The following is a 24,756-nucleotide window of genomic DNA, read 5'->3' as shown; positions in this document are numbered from 1 at the left end:
ATGTAGTCGTCTGCTCTATCTGTACCTTCATGTAGTCGTCTGCTCTAACTGTACCTTCATGTAGTCGTCTGCTCTATCTACTGTACCTTCATGTAGTCGTCTGCTCTAACTGTACCTTCATGTAGTCGTCTGCTCTAACTGTACCTTCATGTAGTTGTCTGCTCTATCTGTCCCTTCATGTAGTCGTCTGCTCTATCTGTACCTTCATGTAGTCGTCTGCTCTATCTACTGTACCTTCATGTAGTCGTCTGCTCTATCTGTACCTTCATGTAGTCGTCTGCTCTATCTGTACCTTCATGTAGTCGTCTGCTCTATCTACTGTACCTTCATGTAGTCGTCTGCTCTAACTGTAGCTTCATGTAGTCGTCTGCTTTAACTGTACCTTCATGTAGTCGTCTGCTCTATCTATCTGTACCTTCATGTAGTCGTCTGCTCTAACTGTACCTTCATGTAGTCGTCTGCTCTAACTGTATCTTCATGTAGTTGTCTGCTCTATCTGTACCTTCATGTAGTCGTCTGCTCTAACTGTACCTTCATGTAGTCGCCTGCTCTATCTACTGTACCTTCATGTAGTCATCTGCTCTATCTACTGTACCTTCATGTAGTCGTCTGCTCTAACTGTACCTTCATGTAGTCGTCTGCTCTAACTGTACCTTCATGTAGTCGTCTGCTCTATCTGTACCTTCATGTAGTCACCTGCTCTAACTGTACCTTTATGTAGTCACCTGCTCTAACTGTACCTTCATGTAGTCGTCTGCTCTATCTGTACCTTCATGTAGTCGTCTGCTCTATCTGTACCTTCATGTAGTCGTCTGCTTTATCTATCTGTACCTTCATGTAGTCGTCTGCTCTATCTGTACCTTCATGTAGTCACCTGCTCTATCTACTGTACCTTCACGTAGTCACCTGCTCTATCTGTACCTTCATGTAGTCACCTGCTCTATCTGTACCTTCATGTAGTCGTCTGCTTTATCTATCTGTACCTTCATGTAGTCGTCTGCTCTATCTGTACCTTTATGTAGTCGTCTGCTTTATCTATCTGTACCTTCATGTAGTCGTCTTCTCTATCTGTACCTTTATGTAGTCACCTGCTCTAACTGTACCTTCATGTAGTCACCTGCTCTATCTACTGTACCTTCACGTAGTCGCCTGCTCTATCTGTACCTTCATGTAGTCGTCTGCTCTAACTGTATCTTCATGTAGTCGTCTGCTCTATCTATCTGTACCTTCATGTAGTCACCTGCTCTATCTGTACCTTCATGTAGTCGTCTGCTCTATCTGTACCTTCATGTAGTCACCTGCTCTATCTGTACCTTCATGTAGTCGTCTGCTTTATCCTACCTATCTCGTAATCAGTCCAGTTATAGCCTACGGTCCCAGGACTTCATCACTTTCTCCATCCCCTCAGTCCGTACTGAGCACGGAAAAAAGGCCTTCTCCTACTCTGCCCCTACACTTTAACTAGGGTAATTACGGTACGGCGGCTCTCTCTCTCATGTACGCGTGCTGCTTCCTCGTCTCTTCTCCTCGCTGTAAAGTCTCTCTGAAGGCTGTGGCTAGTGGCTACTAAAGACAGCAGTGCAACAAACTTATTTCAACACCTTCAAAAAAGCGCACAGAGTGCGAGCAGCGTGTTGCACTGCTATACAAATAAACTTGACTTGTTGGTTTTCACCTGTCTGAGAGTCTCAGAGACGCTGTGAGCTGTTAGTTTTCACCTGTCTGAGACTCTCAGAGACACTGTGAGCTGTTAGTTTTCACCTGTCTGAGAGTCTCAGAGACACTGTGAGCTATTAGTTTTCACCTGTCTGAGAGTCTCAGAGACACTGAGCTATTTTTCACCTGTCTGAGAGTCTCAGAGACGCTGTGAGCTGCTGGTTTTCTTCAGTTTGTCTATCAACAGCTGATGGCTTGTTGGCCTTCGCCTCTCCTCTGAAAACTGAAAAAGCATTTTCAAACGCTCAAAGGTCATGAATCACACACATGAATGTCGTATAAACCTTGTTATAAAAACCTTCAACTCAAGCAGGAACTGCACCAAAATTGCAGGTGTGTGTGTGTGTGTATGACATATTTCTGCTGTATGGGCAGACTGTCAGGACCAGAGGTTATGGTCATTTATTAGAGTTAAGCCAGTGGAGCGGAGCGGACACAACAGACTTCAATGTTCATGTTTATAAAACGGTTTTCTCTTGCTGCCGTTTGAAGCTGCTCAATACAGCTTTGACAACATTAAATAACAACATGTAGTTTTACACCTGCTCCATCAATCTGTACCTTCATGTAGTCGTCTGCTCTATCTGTACCTTCATGTAGTCGTCTGCTCTATCTGTACCTTCACATAGTCATCTGCTCTATCTGTACCTTCATGTAGTTGTCTGCTCTATCTGTACCTTCATGTAGTCATCTGCTCTATCTGTACCTTCATGTAGTCATCTGCTCTATCTGTACCTTCATGTAGTCGTCTGCTCTATCTGTACCTTCACATAGTCATCTGCTCTATCTGTACCTTCATGTAGTTGTCTGCTCTATCTGTACCTTCATGTAGTCATCTGCTCTATCTGTACCTTCATGTAGTTGTCTGCTCTATCTGTACCTTCATGTAGTCACCTGCTCTATCTGTACCTTCATGTAGTCGTCTGCTCTATCTGTACCTTCATGTAGTCGTCTGCTCTATCTGTACCTTCATGTAGTCGTCTGCTCTATCTGTACCTTCACATAGTCATCTGCTCTATCTGTACCTTCATGTAGTTGTCTGCTCTATCTGTACCTTCATGTAGTCATCTGCTCTATCTGTACCTTCATGTAGTTGTCTGCTCTATCTGTACCTGCATGTAGTCACCTGCTCTAACTGTACCTTCACATAGTCATCTGCTCTATCTGTACCTTCATGTAGTCGTCTGCTCTATCTGTACCTTCATGTAGTCGTCTGCTCTATCTGTACCTTCATGTAGTCGTCTGCTCTAACTGTACCTTCATGTAGTCGTCTGCTCTAACTGTACCTTCATGTAGTTGTCTGCTCTATCTGTACCTTCATGTAGTAGTCTGCTCTATCTGTACCTTCATGTAGTCGTCTGCTCTATCTGTACCTTCATGTAGTCGTCTGCTCTATCTGTACCTTCACGTAGTCGCCTGCTCTATCTGTACCTTCATGTAGTCACCTGCTCTATCTATCTGTACCTTCATGTAGTCGTCCGCTCTATCTGTACCTTCATGTAGTCGTCTGCTCTATCTGTACCTTCACGTAGTCGCCTGCTCTATCTGTACCTTCATGTAGTCACCTGCTCTATCTGTACCTTCATGTAGTCGTCTGCTCTATCTGTACCTTCATGTAGTCACCTGCTCTATCTGTACCTTCATGTAGTTGTCTGCTCTATCTATCTGTACCTTCATGTAGTCACCTGCTCTATCTACTGTACCTTCACGTACTCGCCTGCTCTATCTATCTGTACCTTCATGTAGTCACCTGCTCTATCTACTGTACCTTCACGTAGTCGTCTGCTCTATCTACTGTACCTTCACGTAGTCGTCTGCTCTATCTACTGTACCTTCACGTAGTCGTCTGCTCTATCTACTGTACCTTCATGTAGTCGTCTTCTCTATCTACTGTACCTTCATGTAGTCGTCTGCTCTATCTACTGTACCTTCACGTAGTCGTCTGCTCTATCTACTGTACCTTCATGTAGTCGTCTGCTCTATCTGTACCTTCATGTAGTCGTCTGCTCTATCTGTACCTTCATGTAGTCGTCTGCTCTAACTGTACCTTCATGTAGTCGTCTGCTCTATCTACTGTACCTTCATGTAGTCGTCTGCTCTAACTGTACCTTCATGTAGTCGTCTGCTCTAACTGTACCTTCATGTAGTTGTCTGCTCTATCTGTCCCTTCATGTAGTCGTCTGCTCTATCTGTACCTTCATGTAGTCGTCTGCTCTATCTACTGTACCTTCATGTAGTCGTCTGCTCTATCTGTACCTTCATGTAGTCGTCTGCTCTATCTGTACCTTCATGTAGTCGTCTGCTCTATCTACTGTACCTTCATGTAGTCGTCTGCTCTAACTGTAGCTTCATGTAGTCGTCTGCTTTAACTGTACCTTCATGTAGTCGTCTGCTCTATCTATCTGTACCTTCATGTAGTCGTCTGCTCTAACTGTACCTTCATGTAGTCGTCTGCTCTAACTGTATCTTCATGTAGTTGTCTGCTCTATCTGTACCTTCATGTAGTCGTCTGCTCTAACTGTACCTTCATGTAGTCGCCTGCTCTATCTACTGTACCTTCATGTAGTCATCTGCTCTATCTACTGTACCTTCATGTAGTCGTCTGCTCTAACTGTACCTTCATGTAGTCGTCTGCTCTAACTGTACCTTCATGTAGTCGTCTGCTCTATCTGTACCTTCATGTAGTCACCTGCTCTAACTGTACCTTTATGTAGTCACCTGCTCTAACTGTACCTTCATGTAGTCGTCTGCTCTATCTGTACCTTCATGTAGTCGTCTGCTCTATCTGTACCTTCATGTAGTCGTCTGCTTTATCTATCTGTACCTTCATGTAGTCGTCTGCTCTATCTGTACCTTCATGTAGTCACCTGCTCTATCTACTGTACCTTCACGTAGTCACCTGCTCTATCTGTACCTTCATGTAGTCACCTGCTCTATCTGTACCTTCATGTAGTCGTCTGCTTTATCTATCTGTACCTTCATGTAGTCGTCTGCTCTATCTGTACCTTTATGTAGTCGTCTGCTTTATCTATCTGTACCTTCATGTAGTCGTCTTCTCTATCTGTACCTTTATGTAGTCACCTGCTCTAACTGTACCTTCATGTAGTCACCTGCTCTATCTACTGTACCTTCACGTAGTCGCCTGCTCTATCTGTACCTTCATGTAGTCGTCTGCTCTAACTGTATCTTCATGTAGTCGTCTGCTCTATCTATCTGTACCTTCATGTAGTCACCTGCTCTATCTGTACCTTCATGTAGTCGTCTGCTCTATCTGTACCTTCATGTAGTCACCTGCTCTATCTGTACCTTCATGTAGTCGTCTGCTTTATCCTACCTATCTCGTAATCAGTCCAGTTATAGCCTACGGTCCCAGGACTTCATCACTTTCTCCATCCCCTCAGTCCGTACTGAGCACGGAAAAAAGGCCTTCTCCTACTCTGCCCCCTCGACCTGGAACACGCTTCAGCAGAGTCTGAAGCTATCCAGCTTGATTCCCCTTGCGAGTTTTAAATTATTGTTAAGAGATTTAGAGAGAGCTTCTATGGTGTGCTCATGCTGAATCTCTTCCACCTTTAACATGTATTTGTTAAATGTTTTGTTTCTTTTCGTTTTTGTACTGACTGTATTGATTGTTTTTATGTCTTTGTAATTTGTACTTGTCTGAACAGGTCACACTTGAAAATGAGACCTCGGTCTCAACGTGTTTTTACCTGTTTAAATAAAGGTTAAATAAAATAAATAAATAAAAATCTATCTGTACCTTCATGTAGTCACCTGCTCTATCTGTACCTTCATGTAGTCACCTGCTCTATCTGTACCTTCATGTAGTCACCTGCTCTATCTGTACCTTTATGTAGTCGCCTGCTCTATCTGTACCTTCATGTAGTCGTCTGCTCTATCTATCTGTACCTTCATGTAGACACCTGCTCTATCTGTACCTTCATGTAGTCGTCTGCTCTATCTATCTGTACCTTCATGTAGTCACCTGCTCTATCTGTACCTTCATGTAGTCATCTGCTCTATCTGTATCTTCATGTAGTCGTCTGCTCTATCTATCTGTACCTTCATGTAGTCACCTGCTCTATCTGTACCTTCATGTAGTCATCTGCTCTATCTGTACCTTCATGTAGTCGTCTGCTCTATCTATATGTACCTTCATGTAGTCACCTGCTCTATCTGTACCTTCATGTAGTCGCCTGCTCTATCTATCTGTACCTCCATGTGGTCACCTGCTCTATCTGTACCTTCATGTAGTCACCTGCTCTATCTGTACCTTCATGTAGTCACCTGCTCTATCTGTACCTTCATGTAGTCACCTGCTCTATCTGTACCTTCATGTAGTCGTCTGCTCTATCTGTACCTTCATGTAGTCGTCTGCTCTATCTATCTGTACCTTCATGTAGTCACCTGCTCTATCTGTACCTTCATGTAGTCACCTGCTCTATCTGTACCTTCATGTAGTCACCTGCTCTATCTGTACCTTCATGTAGTCGTCTGCTTTATCTATCTGTACCTTCATGTAGTCACCTGCTCTATCTGTACCTTCATGTAGTCACCTGCTCTATCTGTACCTTCATGTAGTCACCTGCTCTATCTGTACCTTCATGTAGTCATCTGCTTTATCTATCTGTACCTTCATGTAGTCATCTGCTCTATCTGTACCTTCATGTAGTCACCTGCTCTATCTGTACCTTCATGTAGTCGTCTGTTTTATCTATCTGTACCTTCACATAGTCGTCTGCTCTATATGTACCTTCATGTAGTCGTCTGCTCTATCTACTGTACCTTCATGTAGTCGTCTGCTCTATCTACTGTACCTTCATGTAGTCACCTGCTCTATCTGTACCTTCATGTAGTCACCTGCTCTATCTGTACCTTCATGTAGTCACCTGCTCTATCTGTACCTTCATGTAGTCACCTGCTCTATCTGTACCTTCATGTAGTCACCTGCTCTATCTGTACCTTCACGTAGTCACCTGCTCTATCTGTACCTTCATGTAGTCGTCTGCTTTATCTATCTGTACCTTCATGTAGTCACCTGCTCTATCTGTACCTTCATGTAGTCACCTGCTCTATCTGTACCTTCATGTAGTCACCTGCTCTATCTGTACCTTCATGTAGTCGTCTGCTTTATCTATCTGTACCTTCATGTAGTCACCTGCTCTATCTGTACCTTCATGTAATCACCTGCTCTATCTGTACCTTCATGTAGTCACCTGCTCTATCTGTACCTTCATGTAGTCGTCTGCTTTATCTATTTGTACCTTCATGTAGTCATCTGCTCTATCTGTACCTTCATGTAGTCACCTGCTCTATCTGTACCTTCATGTAGTCGTCTGCTTTATCTATCTGTACCTTCACATAGTCGTCTGCTCTATCTGTACCTTCATGTAGTCACCTGCTCTATCTGTACCTTCATGTAGTCGTCTGCTCTATCTGTACCTTCATGTAGTCGCCTGCTTTCTAACCAATAAAACAAAAGGCTAATGGGATGTATGACCCTCCTGGCTTTAAACTGCACACTTTTAGTCAATGCTAGTATATCTATAAGTATATATATGTATAAGTGTATTATATGGAGAGCCATACATGTATGATTTCGATTTCCACAGTGCAGAACAGACAGAATCACAGAATTGTGTAATACAAATGGAATCAACTGTAAAACATGGAATATGGAATGGAATTTTCCATTTTGGCTGAAATTGGAGGGGGAGGGCCTAATTATTGTAGTAACCTATTTCATAATTATAAAATAGGCCTAGAGAAGAGAAACCATAACATTTTTTTAATTTGCCTCAAACATCCACTTGGAATCAAGGATGAACTGATTAGATTTTGGCGGTCAAAGTTCAAGGTTACTGTGACATCACGACCGCTCGTTAATGTGATATCTCAGGAACGCCTTGATGACATTTCTTCACATTTGGTTCCAACGTCAAAGTCTGGACAGACATGCATGTCGACTGCTCAGTTGGCAGAGGCCAAGGCCACGTTCTAGTTTAGTCAGACACAGCATGAAAGGAGGAGCTGGCCAGCTGGGGAGGAGGTGGGTTGCAAACAGCTTGCAGAGGAAGCAGCAATAGGCTCGTTTGAGATGAGCAAATTCTGCGCAGATTCGACCAGCGCCTTGCTTGCCTCGTTGCATGATGGTTAGAAAGTTGTCCGACTTGCTCCGCCTGCCCGACTGCGTGAGAGTGAGGCGGCCGCAGATTTGGAGCGAGGCGCCGCAGTTGCTCCCCACCAACTGCGCCCGACTGCGGATGACAGAGGATGACGAGAAACGCATCAAGCTGAGCGCCCATTGGTTCATCACAGGTGCATCACAAACCCACAGTGAAGTGTAGAAACTTCAATTTTATATCTATTCCAAGCTGTCACTTCATATTTTACATGAATACCACCTGTAATGCCTACATTAACATAAAAATAAAAATAAGGAATCTGAAGGGCTGTGTCATTTGAGCAGTGAGTGTGGGTGGCGCTAATGCATGTTTTAATTTGTTTACAAACCGCTGTTAAACAAAACTGTAGAAGAAGAAAAGCAGCAGTGAGTGTGCTGCGGGGGTGTTTCGACTTGTTGACGCCTCGCCTGACTGCGCTCGCCTGCTCTCGTCTGCTTTCCAGGCGAGGTGGCAGTCAACTCAAACGAGCCTAATGTTAGGCTGACTGAAGCAGATTTAAAGAGAGCGCCCTGTTTGAGTTGAGCCAATTGAATGCATCAGCTGAGCCGTCAGCTGATGTGGGCGGTGTTTGAGATCAGCTCCTAATCAGCTGATGTGGGCTGGGTTTGAGATCAGCTCCTAATCAGCTGATGTGGGCTGGGTTTGAGATCAGCTCCTAATCAGCTGATGTGGGCTGGGTTTGAGATCAGATCCTAATCAGCTGATGTGGGCTGGGTTTAAGCTGGGCTGGTACAAAGTTCAACAAATGTTTTGTAGCTTCTAAGCACATTTGACAAAGTCAGACTTTAATCTAAGCAAGATGAAGGCAGCTGTATATATATATATATATATATATATATATATATATATATATATATATATATATATATATATATATATATATACTGTATATAGGTTCAGGCACTGGTTTAAAAGTATCGTTTTAGCATCTGTATCGGAAAGATACAAAACCATGCCCATCCCCTGTCATCAAGGTAACATGAGGACAGCCTCAGGCAATCTGAGGCCCGTCAGTCTGCTGTCTGTCAGTGGTGTGGGAGCCTCCAAATGAAAGTGCTTTTGACTTCATGGTTTGGTCTTCAAGTCTGGAGTGAGTGCTCTTTCTTGTTAACACGTTCAGTGCCAGCGACGCCATATGGCGTCATTAGAAATTTACCGTACAGTGCCAGCGACGCCAAATGGCGTCATAACTCCAAATTGTTTTTTTGACGGGGGGGTGTCGATCTAAGCTTCTTACGTCGCCTCTAACAATATTGTAGCTATTGGAGGTCGATAACCTATTTTACAAACCCATTAGGTGGCGACAGCACTCTCCTGATCAGAGAAAAAGGAGCCAAACACACAGAAATAGTCTGTATAGAAAATGAGGAAATCGCATCGCATCCGTCCGTATGCATCGACGTGCCTCCATAAACGAGCACAACGCCAGCTGTGCCCCCAGCAGCAGCATCCGCTGTCACAACTGAGCACCTCCATGTACGCTGCAACAGCACATTCACATAATCAGCCTTATTATTCCGAACTGGAAGCATGCCAGCCCGTGACAAACACACGCGGAACCAAAAAGCTGAATGTCGCGCACCATTCACTGTGTGTGCGCAGCAAACTCAGCAGAGACTGAGAGCCACCAGACACATAAGACACACCCAGGAGGCGTGTGCAGTTGAGGGGGGGGGGGGGGGGGAGCACGCAGAGCAGCAGAGCAGCATACACTTCACCCAGACAGACCCAGACATCAGAAAATTAGCTTCAGAGTCAGTGATGTGCTTGAAATGTTTAATTTCACAAAAGGCTCATTATCTCAGCTCGTAGAAAAAAAGGGATGTTTTTGCTTCAATCAAGCTATCTTCTCCGGCTCATAACTAAAGAACGGAAAATGGGATCAATAAACTTTTTTTTGCAGGTGATAGAAGAGAGTCTCATCGTTATTTGTGCGTGTTCAGTGTTTACATAGTAATTATTAAAAAAATTATATGACTGTTTTAAAATGCATTGCGGCCTATGTGGCACAGCAAGCAACCTTTTGCCCAAGGGCCGTGGCACTGAAAGTGTTAAGGGGATCGTATTTTTCCCTACCCGAGTGTGAGCAACTACCCAATTTCCCCCCGGGGATCAATCAAGTGTTTCTGTTTCTGGTCCAATCAAATTGCTCAGCCAGAACTAACTGTTGTATAATAGACCCTTTTACGATGGACGTCACAGGGTTAGTTGCGCACGCATCGCGGTATGCAAACCTCCGCGGAACTCAAGCCAAAATGAGAGAGATCCCCAGAATACAGGAAAAAGACATCTTGTGCTGTATGCGTATAGACGCTGGACAACTTTCTGCAACGAGATTGGCTCCTCGCCCACAAAATACGTCATCACTGTTTACAAACAGTAAAAGGGTCTATATGAATTTGACCATGCCATAATATATTGTGAAAAGGTGCTGGTTTGGGTTAATGTCTGGACTACAGCCAGCTGTCTTTCCTCCCTCTCCTGAAGTCCTGGACTGGAGGATGACGGACCCCAACCACCCCATGAACGCTCTGATGCGTCTGAACCAGGTCCAACCGGGTCTTCAGTACCGCCTGCTGTCCCAGTCCGGTCCGGTCCACGCTCCGGTCTTCACCATGTCCGTGGACATCCAGGGAACCACCTACCAGGCCACCGGCAACTCCAAGAGGACCGCCAAGCTACAGGTGGCGCTAAAGGTATACGGCTGGGTATCCAGGGTTAGGGGAAAGTTAGTATTAAAGCTGCATCAGCAAAGTTCTCTGACCACTAGAGGGTGACAGAAACACATTTGTAAATTAAGCACAGCAAAGCCACTGACTGAACTACAGGGGCCTACAAAGGACAAACTTTCCAAAGCAGCATGCATACTGTCATTTTTTTTTTTTAACCTTTATTTATACAGGGGGAGTCTCACTGAGAGCAATGCTCTCTTCTTCAGGAGTGCCCTGTTCACATTCACACACACATTCATACCTGGAAGCTGACCAGTACAACCACAGTCTGATCTGTTGGCCACTGAGCAGCTCCACTGGAGCAGTTGGGGTTAAGGGCCTTGCTCAAGGGCACCTCAGTGGTGGTAATGAGGGAGGGGCAAGCGCTGCCATTTCACTTTCCCCACCCAGACCCAAATGCTAACAGCTAAGCTAATCGTACCTACAGAGAAGTCTCACCGGTTACCAGTCTCACATGAATGATAATGGACTTGAAGTCGAGTTGAAATGAAAAATGACTTTTTCACTATTTTAGATCGCATCCCTGGTCACAGAGTGCAGCTAACAATGTATGACCAAAGACCAAAAAAAAATCACAAAAATGAAATTTCTTTGGTTTTTCACATCAAAAGTTGTCATTCATAATGAAATCTACAGTGGTCAAAGGTCAAACAGCACAGATACGATTGTTTATAGTGGGACTAAATGTTCATTTATGCCCCATTTTTGTGAGAAAACACACACACACACACACACACACACACACACACGCAGAAGAAATCACATTTAAGAATATACATTTATATATATATGTATGTATATATATATATATATATATATATATATATATATATATATATATACCGTAAATTCCGGACTATAAGCCGCACCTTTTTTCCCGTTTTTTGGCCTTTTTTGGCCCCTGCGGCTTATATAACGGTGCGGCTTATCTATGGATTTTTTCCAAAAAAAAAAAAAATCTCTCTTTTTTAGCACTCTTTCTAACTATAAAGCCACTTCTGTTTTAATTTCCTCTCTTGCCCTCTTTTCACCACACTGTATGACACTGTATGACACTGTATGACACTGTGTGCACTGTAAATAACAACACAGGTGGTGTTGTGTTATGTTGTTTTGTTGAAATGTTAATAAATGGGAGCATTACATATGGTAATTAAACATTAAAACACAATAAAAAAAAAAAAAAAAAAAAAAAAAACATTAAAACACCCGCGGCTTATAGTCCGGTGCGGCTTATATAAGAAAAAAATAGTCAACTTTGCAGGTGCGGCTTATACACCGGTGCGCCTGCGGCCTCGTGGGATAACTGCTGAGCAGCGGGATATATGCCACAACACACGCTGCTCGAGTGCTATATTGCTTTTATAAAACGGTTTCCAAGTATGATAATATAATAATAATAATAATACTAGGCTATAAGTCCGACTGGCATGTCATTCTGATAGAGTCAGTTGAAACACTACTGTAAGGCGGGACCGCAAGAACGTGCGGGTGATTTGATTGGATCGTTCTGGAGACTGAAGTTGACATTGGCCAATCCTGGCGCTTGCTGAGAAGCTGAGAGCTTTCTGGAAAGCCCGACACGCAGCTCGAGCGCAGCGCTGCATTCTCAGCGCTTGCTGAGAAGCTGAGAGCTTTCTGCAAAGCCCGACACCAACTAACGTTACGGGGTTAAATGCGGGGTTAACAGCCTTTTTTTTGCAAAGAAGACATTAGCCCGCGTCTATTCTTGTACAAAACATAATTTTCTGTGAAGTATTAGTAAAGTTATAAGCGAAGATCGATTCACAAGGATCTGACAGCTGTCTCCGCCATTTGTTTTTTCTACATTGTCATTTGAGGTAACCAAAGCCTTTTAGTAAGAGAGTTGCCATGGCAACTCAATAACCCATGGCCATGAGTTATTGGAGCGGGTTACTGGATTTATACAATGGCTGTGAACCAATCAGATTGCTTGATTTGAGAGAGCTGTTTTATAAGTATATATATATATACATGTGTGTGTGTGTATATATACATACACACACACACACATACATACAAATGAGAAAGGAATACATTCTTTAGGTTTGGAAGCGCTCCGACTTCTTTATGGATCAGTTTTGAAATGTATCTGCCACAGTGGGAACCTGCTGCTAAACTCAGTCATGTTCCAATAATACTTTCATTCATCTAGCACCTTTGTTAAAAAGTTTACAAAGTGAACCAGTAAAAACAATAGACAGATACGATAACGAGTAAAAAGAACAGCACATAGCAGAATATTAAAAACTACTACAGTACAACACTGGTTAGAATCCAGTGGTTCTCAAACTTTTCCACATCAAGGACCCCTAAACTGACACAAAATAGACCACGGACCCCCATCTGATAAGATTTTGGCTTTTAGATGTTTTATGACAGAGAGAAGCTGATGCACACCTTCAATCTCTTAAAGGCAGGTGCGTCGGAGATGCAGTACGTAATTAACACAACGTTTCGGTCTATCGACCTTCATCAGGTTAAAACCTGATGAAGGTCGATAGACCGAAACGTTGTGTTAATTAAACGTTTTTTTTGCAAGTAATTGACAGTGTGCGGGACTCCTCTTTATCTCTAGATGTTTTATGACAGAAAGTGTATGAAACCCATGACCAAAACAGTCATACATGCTGTCATTGTGTTACTTATGGATGGAATTACAGTGAAAATAAATTATCCCCCCTTTTACTAGCGACACCCTGGAACCCCCTCAATGACGCCTGGGGGTCCCACTGGTTTAGAAAACAGTAGTAAGACTGAACGTAACATGCATATAACGCAGGTAAAGAACCATTTAAAAGGCTTCCTGACAGAAGGTGTTGTGTGCCTCAGGCGCTGCAGGCTCTGGGCCTGGGCAGTGAAGCGGACCTGGACTCTCTGAGTGCGGACGAGCGGTCGGACGGAGAGGGGAAGAATGACCGCATGTCCACCAGCTCCAGCTCCACTTCCGTCACCTCCTCCACAGACACACAGGAGGTGGGACACACACACACACACACACACACATATACACAAGGCGCTCAAACGCACACGCAATTGAAATATGGACAATGCATCTCCACTTCCTACTGGTATGCAAAAGTGAAGCCAAAATACCCCACTGGTGCCACCATCTTGCGCTGCTGATGTCATTTGCAACCAGAGTCTGTGCAGTAGTATTACGGTCGCGTTTGAATGTGTCTTATTAGTGTTAATTTGGCATCATTGTTTAGGGTCTGAACCACACATCTCTCACGCCAACCATGAACTCATAATTTGTCAGTTTGGGGCGGTGGATTAGCATTCAGTGACAGTTGGTATTGAAGGGTTTCTATACCTGGACAGTCCACTTCCTGTTGACTCTTGGCACCCGGCCAGCACTCCGTCTAGATGAGCTGCCTGCTCGGCCAATCCAAGCGTCCGTTGCTGTTGAGCTGCGATACCAACATGAAGAAGAGGGAGGCCCAGATGCAAACAAAAATTTTATTTTGCTTTCAGGAAAAAAGTTACTCGACAGGATTAATGGCCATTCCTGCAATAACACAGGTAAGCGTTCCCATGCGCTTCATCAGCGTTCACCGCCGCTACGCCATCGTCTCTACCAACACTGACTGTCCAACACTGACCCTCCAACACTGCCCCTCCAACACTGACTATCCAACACTGCCCCTCCAACACTGACCATCCAACACTGCCCCTCCAACACTGATCATCCAACACTCTCCCTCCAACACTGCCCCTCCAACACTGACCATCCAACACTGACCCTCCAACACTGATCATCCAACACTGACCCTCCAACACTCTCCCTCCAACACTGCCCCTCCAACACTCTCCCTCCAACACTGCCCCTCCAACACTGACTATCCAACACTGACCCTCCAACACTGATCATCCAACACTGACTATCCAACACTGCCCCTCCAACACTGACCATCCAACACTGCCCCTCCAACACTGCCCCTCCAACACTGCCCCTCCAACACTGCCCCTCCAACACTGCCCCTCCAACACTGCCCTTCCAACACTGACCATCCAACACTGCCCCTCCAACACTGCCCCTCCAACACTGCCCCTCCAACACTGCCCCTCCAACACTGACCATCCAACACTGCCCCTCCAACACTGCCCCTCCAACACTGCCCCTCCAACACTGACCATCCAACACTGACCCTCCAACACTGACCCTCCAACACTGACCCTCCAACACTGATCATCCAACACTGCCCCTCCAACACTGACCCTCCAACACTGCCCCTCCAACACTGACCATCCAACACTGACCATCCAACACTGACCCTCCAAAACTGCCCCTCCAACACTGACCCTCCAACACTGACCATCCAACACTGACCCTCCAACACTGACCATCCAACACTGACCATCAAAAAAGACCAAAAGACAGCTTGTCTGGCCGCTCCAGCCAATCACCCCTAAACACAGCCCCAAACTCTGTTCCTAGTCTCACTAATCACCCCGAAACACAGCCCCAAACTCTGTTCCTAGTCTCACTAGTCACTCTACATGGGAAACATGACTGACTGACATTTTACAAGACCCGCAAATGCTCATCCAATCATTCTAAATGGGAGGTGGGAGTTGCCATTCACTCTAAACCAATGACTAAGCCTGAATCAACGTCATCGCAGTGCCACAAGCTTTATCAGCTGACACTTATTTAAATGACGTGATGTAGTAATGCGACCACAGTAGTGATCGGGGGATGGAACCCTATATCGACTTCCCGTCCCCGTCCCCCCTCAAATTTGTACATAGCCTGTTTCCAAAGTTGTCTTTCTGACTTTACAGTAAGACTAGTGTACTACGACTGAAGGCTTAAGGCAGGGGTGGCCAAGCTTTTTTGGTTGTGGGCCGCATAAAAAAAAAAAAGATTTGCGGGCCAAAAAATATTAAGCGCGGCAGTTTTCCACCTGCTTACACTGAATGCGGAAAAGAAATTAGACCAGAAAACCCTTGTGCTATCAAAAATGTTATTTCTACCTAAATAAATATATGACACATAGTTTATTGATGTGCTGCACACCTATTACAATGGGTATTTCTGTATGTTTTAAAATTACAGAAATACCCATTGTAATAGGGTATGGACGAGATATCTCGTCAAGCAGAAACCAACGGTTGACTGCCGTGGACGAGATATCTCGTCCAAAAAAAAAAAAAAAAAAAATTTGACGGTGGGACGTGGATCTAACCCTTTTACATCTCCTATAAAAATATGGGAGCCACTGAACGTGTACAACCCATTCCACCGACCCACTAAGTGGCGACAGTGCTCTCCAGACTAGAAAAAGCCGAGCCAAAACTGCAGGGGAAAGCGCGAGGAAAACATTCTCATACTGTAGAATGGTTTGGCGAAAACGCTTTCGCGCTGGCGCACAACGGTGGCGCACAACGGTGGGGGGTTCCAAAAATAGACTGGGTGCAAGACACTTTGAAACACGCAGCATAAATAAGCCCAGAATCGCAAAAGCTTCATCAAAGCTCTCAACCGAAACCCCAAGAAACGAGCGAGCCCATCCAGACTCGCCCGACGAGGGGCAGCCAGGCAGCACAGACAGCAGCAACTCGCTTGTGACACGCCCGCTGCAGCCACGGAGGGAGGAGGAGAACACACACGGAGGGAGGAGTTTGAAGGAGAGGGGGGTTTCCTGCTGTTATGGAGGAAATTACTGTTCAAAACTATTGTTTAGATGTCTGACGTCTTACTGATGCCAAAAATAAATGGTTAAAGTGACTGTTCTATCGAATTTCACAAAAAGGCATTTATCTCAGCTTAAATTTTCAGACGCTGAAACCATGCTGTATTCAACTGCTAATGCCTACATAACTACTAACTCTACAAACTAACTCTTTTAGACAGAGAAAGCACACATTCTATTACCGTAGTTCTTTTGAGATATTTTGTATTCACAAAATCCTAGCAGAAAATAATCCTCGGCTCTTGAAAGATGAGCCAGAATCCTAAAAAAAAAAACCTTGGCAGAAGCTACCTACAGTAAAAAAAAAATTGTTGGCAGTGAATGTGTTAAGACAGAGATAATTTCACCAAAATTCAGTATTAAGATTTTTTTTAAACCCCAGACAAAAACATAAATAGACCAGTTCAGGGTACTCAACTATAACCCATTTTCTATGGTTTTAAAAGGAAAAAACAAAATGGAGGGGGAATTTGTTTTTTTGTTTTTGTTTTTCCGTTTCCGTTTTCCATTCCCCCCGTTTTTAGCGGGCTGTAGTTTGGCCACCCCTGGCTTAAGGTAAACACAACTAACTATCTCTCTCTCCTCGACCCCCCTCTCTCTCTCCCTTCCCCCCTCTCTCTCTCCCTCTCTCTCTCTCCCTTCCCCCCTCTCTCTCTCTCTCTCTCTCTCTCTCCCTCTGCAGGCCAGAGCACCGGGTCCGATCCTGACAGCGGGGGGCAAGAACCCTGTCATGGAGCTGAATGAGAAACGCCGCGGCCTCAAATACCAGCTGATATCAGAGAGTGGCAGCAGCTACGACAAGCGCTTCATTATAGAGGTGAGCCCTCCCCCCCAACACACACACACACACACACACACACCTACACATACACATACACACACACACACACACACACAGACACACACGCACGCGCACACACACACACACACGCACACACGCACGCACACACACACACACACACACACACACACACACTATGTTTTATCAATGTTTTCCTGGGTTTCATAGCTCCTTATTAGGAATTGATGAGGAAGGCACCTCGCTTCTTAAAGTCGAACTGAAATGAAAAATGACTTTTTAACTATTTTAGATTACATCCCTGTCATAGAGTGCACCTATTTAACAATGTACGCCAAACACTTAAAGGTCTTATCTGTAAGTTCTAACTATTACTGACACCGGTGGCCCTAAAGAGTAACTGCAGGCAGCGTGTGCATGAGCTTGTGCGCGTGCACCATACTCGCATGCACACAAGCACAAGCAAGTACTGCAGCTGCCTGGCGACAGCAGAGGCGTTGGTTGCTTTGTAACGTTAGCTTATAAAAGTCACTTGAATATGGCAACCTGGACAATTTATCGGCCAGATCAGCCTCGAGATGCCCAGGAAGGATTCTGGATGACGTTATTGTGGCAAGTTTGGTCGTGTTTTGGCTTGCGTTGGCTGCAGGACAGTGGATACTCATGTTAGCATGAGCCAGGAAATAACCGGCTCCCCCGGTACTGTCTAATGCCTGGGGTTGATGTGAGCTGGATGCGACCAAACTGAACAGTCAAACAATGTTCCATAAGCATAACAGTAGTAACGTTAGGCATATTTACGACGATTCATTATCCACACAAGACGGTAACATAAGGTGACCAGATTTCTGAAATGAAAATCGGGGACATTTCCAGTTCTGCAGTCAATATATCAATAAAATATCCAATATAATTATCTATGAAATAAAAAAGGGGGCCAATTCCGGTTTCATGCATTTTGACCATGGTACTATAATAAAGTATGGTTCAGGCTGACTGATATTGCTCCAAAGTCCCACCAAAACCTTGAGGAACACCATAGAAAAATTCATGCTGTGATTTGATATAACAAACTTTAGACATTTGGAGATTGCACTAAATATCTGTAGCATGACATGGTTGGGACCAATGGATGTCTATCTTCATTATAGCTTTAAAAATGAGCCCGCTAGAGCCTCTGAAAGACAGTAATGTTGGCTGTGGACGAGGAGTAGAAAATCAGGGACATTTTCGGGGACAGCTCCAGCCGGGTACAGGTCACCAAAAACGGGGGCTGTCCCCGGAAATCGGGGACGTCTGGTCACCTTACGGTAACATTATTAGTGGAGCTGGGTGGCAATTATCTATATTAGTTAGCCGCATTTAGCATCAAGCTAACATTATAATAGGCAGTCTCACCGCAGCTAACTGCAGTCAGTCAAACACTGTTCCATGACCAACGGTAGTAAAGTTAGGATATGTCAGCACAGATGTGTGAATAGTTAGGAGAGAGAGGTGAAACTTTCTGCCAGCTCCTAACAGCAAAGTCTGTTCACCTCATTTTTTCTTTTGTTTATTAGGCTACAGACATTAAAGGCCGGCTTTACCGTGGGGAATATGAATATATATTAAATCTTACGCCCCTAAGGTTTTCGAATCCGTTGAAATTTTTGAAATTGGTTGTTTCCCGCCAGAGATATCACCAGAAATCCACTCTGTGTGGAGGGGGGGGGGGTGGTGGAGGGGAGGGGCGGGTGCGGGGACCCGAAATACTACATTTCCCACAATGCACTGGGCTCGCGTGGCCTTCGTTTCCATGCCCACCCCTCAGGCAATTGGCTGATATCAAACTCCAGTAGGCGGCGGTAATGCACATACACACATTATATGTTTGCCAACCGCCATAAAACTCAAAGAAGAAGAAGAAGGCTTCGACAATAAAACAAGAGAACAAGAAAAAATCGAAAATAAATCGAAAATAAAATTGCACCAAATTGCACCAAATTTAAACCGATGTATATATGTCGGGAGATGTCTTCATAAAAAAAAATGCATGCATTTTAAGGCATTTGCTCAGCGTTGATTTCGTTACTTCAACTCACCTACTACTAGATGTAAAATTTGACGAGCTTTCCAATGCCGCCAGTCCCGTGTCTTTTGGTGCTTCCGTTCCAGAGATATGGGTCCCTATCGTTGCATCGGCGCTGTTTCTAGGCCGAGCGGCTGGCGCAGCTCAAATCAGTGGGCGTGGACCAGCGCACTTGATATCGTTGTGCTGGCGCTAGACGCAGCCTCAACCATTACAACCACGCCTTTTAAGCGTAAAATTATGCACCGTCATGCTCATTGGATAACTGCAATAAACGAATCGCACGCTTGCCTTTTTAGCTCCAATTCCAGTGATCCCGCAAAACCAGACGAAAGCCAAACGCTCTGCCCCCCCCCCCCCTCCCTTCATCCAGTCTGTTTGTCTGCATTATAGGCTATTATTCCATATTATTATGCTTCTCAAACCAATCTAACTGCAGTTTCAATACTGCAAGCATGTAAATACGCTACACTATAGCAAGATCAAAGTGAAAATAATGTACTAAACGCATCAGCTAGAAAAAATATAGCCTATTAGATTGGTGAAAGTCTGTCCAGAAAGATATCGTTTTCTCTCCCCTGCTGCAGGTAGAATGATGCACATAAATATACCCTACATTATGTAAAGTCATTGCATAAATGTGTTTTTATTGTAAAACTAAATGTCAAGTAGGGCCAAGTTATTGGAGCGGACATCACAGTTTAGCACATCACAGAAGCGCGTTCCCCTGTCACTTATCTAAATCACGTTAAACCCACAAGGGGTATATATAGGCTCAAGAGGACATATATGTTTCACATAGGGTGGTGTTTCATTTCGATGTTTTATTTGGTCCAATATTGAAATGTTCTACAATTGCAGGTTGTCTTACCATTACACATTATTTTAGATCTACCTTTTATATCTATTTCGGCTCATTTGGTTGCTATTTAGTAGCGAAATGGAGGACCCAATTGCATGCTGGGAGTGGACATTCACAGGCAGTAAACTTACAACTGCTATTTCCTATGGGAAGCTGGGTGCTGCTATGTGTTGTGTCTGTTTGAGCGAGGGAGTCAGAGAGAGAGAGAGAAGGGTGACTCAGAGGCAGAAGAGCACTGGCGCACTGAATAGGCCTGGTTTCAGAGAGAGACAGAGAAGGGTGACAGGGGAGAGGCACAAGTGCACTGGCGCACTGAATAGGCCTGGTTTTCAAAGCCGCAAAGCGCTAAATTTACGGCAGGTGCGAAGATAGCAGTACGCCGGTATTTAAGGCCGACACGCCCACTTTGGCCCATTCTGGGACTGCGCCACGCCCATTCGGCCTAAAGCGCATTTGGCAGCGTAAAGCCATATTGATATCGTCCCAAAACAGGCGCAAGGCACGTTTTTTTGCGTTTAAGGCCCGTTTTAGCGCCGAAGGCTTGTGGGAGAATAGGGCCCCTGGTCTCTTGGCAAGGAGCTATGGAAAGCTAACCTAGCTACAGTATGCTACGCGGGTGAACAAGATGGCTGCCTTTTGCTTTTCGTCGAGAGCTCTGAAGGGGCGTGGAGGACCTCTAGAGGCGGGACCATGGCTCACAAGACTTGTAGTTCATAGGCGCTCGAGTTCCGCAACGGGGAGGGAGGCCGGATGACGCGTAACGCGTCATCCGGCTTCCCTAAAATATGTGAGAGATGCCTGATAGGTCAGGCAGTGAAGCTCCAATTTCAAAAATTTCAACGGATTCTAAAACCTTAGGGGCGTGAGATTTAATATATATTCATATTCCCCACGGTAAAGCCGTCCTTTAACGGCAGCATACAAACAACAACCCTGGGTTTTTTATTGCAACACCTTCAGTAAAGTGATGTGTGCTGCTGGGCAGGTGGAGCTGTTCCTTTAACACTTTGAGTGCCACGGCCCTTGGGCAAAAGGTTGCTGTACTGTGCCACATAGGCCGCAATGCATTTTAATATAGCCATATCATTTTTTGTGTTCCTCTTATATGGACAACCAATAGCCTCAATGAAACTTTGAACCCTTCCGTTTCATTAACTCATTGAGTGCCATGGACGTCTTTCGACGTCCAATTAAATAGTGACGTAGAGTGCCACGGACGTCTTTCGACGTCCAATGCGTTTTTTGACGGTGGGACGTCGATCAAAGCCTTCCGCATCTCCTGTACAACTATTATAGCTATTGGAGGTCTATAACCTATTTTACAGAACCCTTAGGTGGCGACAGTGCTCTCCAGGTTAACAGAAAGGCAGAGAAAAACAGAGAATAAGTCGTTGGGGAAACGGAAATCGCATCGCATCCGTATGCATCGATATGCATGAAGCGTTTTAACGTTAGATGTGCCTACAGCAGCAGCAGCCAATCTGCTCCCACAATTGAGCTGCTCCATGTCCGCTGCAACAGCCAATTCGCATGATCAGCCGTGGATTTGTTATTATTCTCAACTGGAAGCATAGGAGCCGGTGACAAACACACGCGGAAGCTGTAAAAAAGCTGGATGTCGCGCACATAGACGGTCGCGCACCCTTCACAGTGCAGAGCAAACTCAGCAGAGAGCCACCTCCCATAAGGAGGAGTGTGCAGTTGAGGAGTGGGAGGGGGGGGGGGGGGGGGGCACGCAGAGCAGCACACAACACACAACACCCAGACAGACCCAGGCAGCAGGACATTAGCTTCAGAGTCAGTGATGTGTTTGAAATGTTTAATTTCACAAAAGGGCCAATATCTCAGCTTCTAGAAAAAAAAGGCTCTTTTTTGTTAAATCAAGCTATCTTCTCCGGCTGATAACTAAAGAACGGAAAATGATATCAATAAACCTGTTTTTGCTGATGATAGAAAAGAGTCTCATCGTTCTTTTTGCGTGTTCATTGTTTACATAGTAATATCACACAATATTCTGTGGGCCTCGAGAAATCACTGAAAAAAGCTCTGAAACTCTGGCACTGGGAGCGTCCGTTCTCCAAAAGTGGCTGGCACTCAATGAGTTAAAAAAAAAAAAGTGTTTATAAACCGTTCCATTTTGGAAATACACCCCTCTGAAAAAGAGTGTTTTCGACCGAAAAGAGCATGCTGAAATTAGTTTCTGAGATAATCACATCTTTATGTTAGAAAGGCGACAGAATGAATTCTGCTTTGAGTTGAACAAAATGCTATAGCTGAAATGAAAGGTTAGAATGTCTAGTTTACCTGCGGGAAAAAGTATGTCAAAAGAAACTACACATTGAAAGCTTTCATTTGATGTGTAACATAATAACAATATTCAAAACACAACATGTCCTGCACTGTTTTATCACCCCTTGTTTTATCATTCAAGCACATCATTGACTCTGAAGCTAATATTTTCTGATATAATGACACCTCAAAAATAATTTCCTTCAATAAAAGAGTGAAAACAAAGGAATTTTGTTTGGCCAAATAATATGTTTTAGCTGCAACCAGCAGCGCTGGCCCCTGCGTGCGCAGACCCTACACCTTCTTGCTGGTCTTGATTTACTGCTGGTGGGCATCAGATAGCCTATTCTAGCTTGTTTGCTCTCTATGCATCGAGCCTGCTGTTGTATGCTGTTAGTGCCCTGCGTGCCCCACCCCCCTCCTCCTCCTCCTCCGTGGTGGGAGGAGTCGAGTGTCTCTGCTGCGGTTTGCTCCGAGTTTGATCTGCACTGAAAAGTCCGCTGCCTGCATCCCCCCGCTTTTTTACAGCGTGTCCTCGGCTCGTCCTCGGCTCCCAGCTGAGAATAATGTAACTTTTCAGAAAGACGCTGGTGTCGCCGTGTCGGCAACTAAATCATATGGATGGACTATCGCAGCCGACACGGATGGGGCTCAATTGTGGCAGCAGATGACTGCTTTTCACAGGCACAGCTAACGTTATGCTTCAAGCATATCGATGCGATTTCCGCGTTTCCTCATGACTTCTTCTCTCTTTTCTCCTGGCCTTTGTCTAATCGGGAGGGCACTGTCGCCACCTAAGGGTTCTGTAAAATAGGTTAGACACATTCAATAGCTCCCATATTGTAAGAGGCGATGTAAGAGGCTTAGATCGACACCCCCCCCCCCCCCGTCAAAATATGAATTTGGAGTTATTGACGCCATTTGGCGTCGCTGGCAGTCTACGGTAAATTTATCTTGACGCCATATGGCGTCGCTGGCACTCAATGTGTTAAACAACACCTTCAGTAAAGTGATGTGTGCTGCTGGGCAGGTGGAGGTGTTACTTTAAACAACACCTTCAGTAAAGTGCTGTGTGCTGCTGGGCAGGTGGAGGTGTTACTTTAAACAACACCTTCAGTAAAGTGATGTGTGCTGCTTGGCAGGTGGAGGTGTTCCTTTAAACAACACCTTCAGTAAAGTGCTGTGTGCTGCTCTGGAGGTGGAGGTGTTACTTTAAACAACACCTTCAGTAAAGTGATGTGTGCTGCTCTGCAGGTGGAGGTGTTACTTTAAACAACACCTTCACTAAAGTGCTGTGTGCTGCTCGGCAGGTGGAGGTGTTCCTTTAAACAACACCTTCAGTAAAGTGCTGTGTGTTGCTCTGCAGGTGGAGGTGGACAAGCAGGTGTTTCGGGGGACGGGGCCCAATAAGAAAGTAGCGAAGGCCAGCGCTGCTCTGGCCGCTCTCAACAGCCTGTTCTCTGCCTCCAAATCCACCAGCAGCAAGAAGAAACCCAGGCCCCATCCACCCGTGAGTAAAGACAAGACCTCGCCCGAAGCTGCCTGAAACTACGGAAGCCCAATAAGGACATATGTGATGACGAGTTAATTCCCTTTTTCTGAAGATATCGAGTGATTTATGTCATTATCTCTCTTGAGAACACGTTTTGTTATTTGACTTGTATTTAAATTAGAGTTATTAAAATAATTAATGATTAGCTGATTAATTGATCGACAGAAAGTTAGTTTCCAACATTTTTGTAGAATCGATTCATCGTTTAAATTTTTAAGAAATAACTACTAAAATTCTTATTCCAGCTTCTTAAATGTGAATATGTTGTTCTCTGTGTGTGTGTGTGTGCATGCGTGCACGCGTGCGTGCGTGCGTGTGTGTGTGTGTGTGTGCGTGCGTGTGCGTGTGCAGCCGAAGAGGCCGGTGGCATCAGTGCTGACCCTCCCAGCCCATGCGGCCCGGCCCCGGGGTGTCACGGTCCTGCCCAGGGCGCCCTACATCAGTACCCCCCCCACACACGGATACATCCCTCCAGGTGGGTGGAGCTCAGTGGTGTAATGTAATCAAGTAATACTACTTCATTACAGTACTTGAGTATTTTTTGGGTGTATCTGTACTTTACTTGAGCATTTATATTTCTGTCAACTTTCACTTTTACTCCACTACATTTCCTAAATAAAATTTATACTTTTACACCATTATATTTACCCTAAGCATCTTAGTTACAAAGTAAAATCAGAATAACCTTTGAAACCTGCAAGCGAGCAGGTTTGGCAAATCAGTGCTCCTAGTTTACAAGTTTACAACCGCTATAAAACTTCACTCAAGCCCAGGCATGTCTTTTGCTTGTTTTTTTTATTAACAGATTTGACTTGTACTTTTACTTAAAATTT

The 24,756-nt window shown here is 44.7% G+C and overlaps 1 protein-coding gene across 1 annotated transcript in view; it reads left to right on the top strand.

The window, feature by feature from the left end:
* Positions 1–24,756, top strand: part of LOC310784470 (spermatid perinuclear RNA-binding protein-like) — a gene marked incomplete at its 3' end in the record, with an annotated part of 141,010 nt that overhangs the window by 101,189 nt on the left and 15,065 nt on the right. Inside the window, exons 11-15 of the mRNA XM_083645463.1 lie at positions 10,389–10,597; positions 13,487–13,630; positions 17,036–17,170; positions 23,738–23,881; positions 24,275–24,398. Coding sequence (XP_083501589.1) covers positions 10,389–10,597; positions 13,487–13,630; positions 17,036–17,170; positions 23,738–23,881; positions 24,275–24,398 — 756 coding nt within the window. The remainder of the gene's footprint in view (positions 1–10,388; positions 10,598–13,486; positions 13,631–17,035; positions 17,171–23,737; positions 23,882–24,274; positions 24,399–24,756) is intronic.

The sequence above is a fragment of the Poromitra crassiceps genome (assembly GCF_964638095.1).
Source record: "Poromitra crassiceps genome assembly, chromosome: 10".
Taxonomy (NCBI): Eukaryota; Metazoa; Chordata; class Actinopteri; order Beryciformes; family Melamphaidae; genus Poromitra; species Poromitra crassiceps.
Note: the sequence above shows the minus strand (reverse complement) of the source record. Positions and strands in the feature narration are given on the sequence as shown.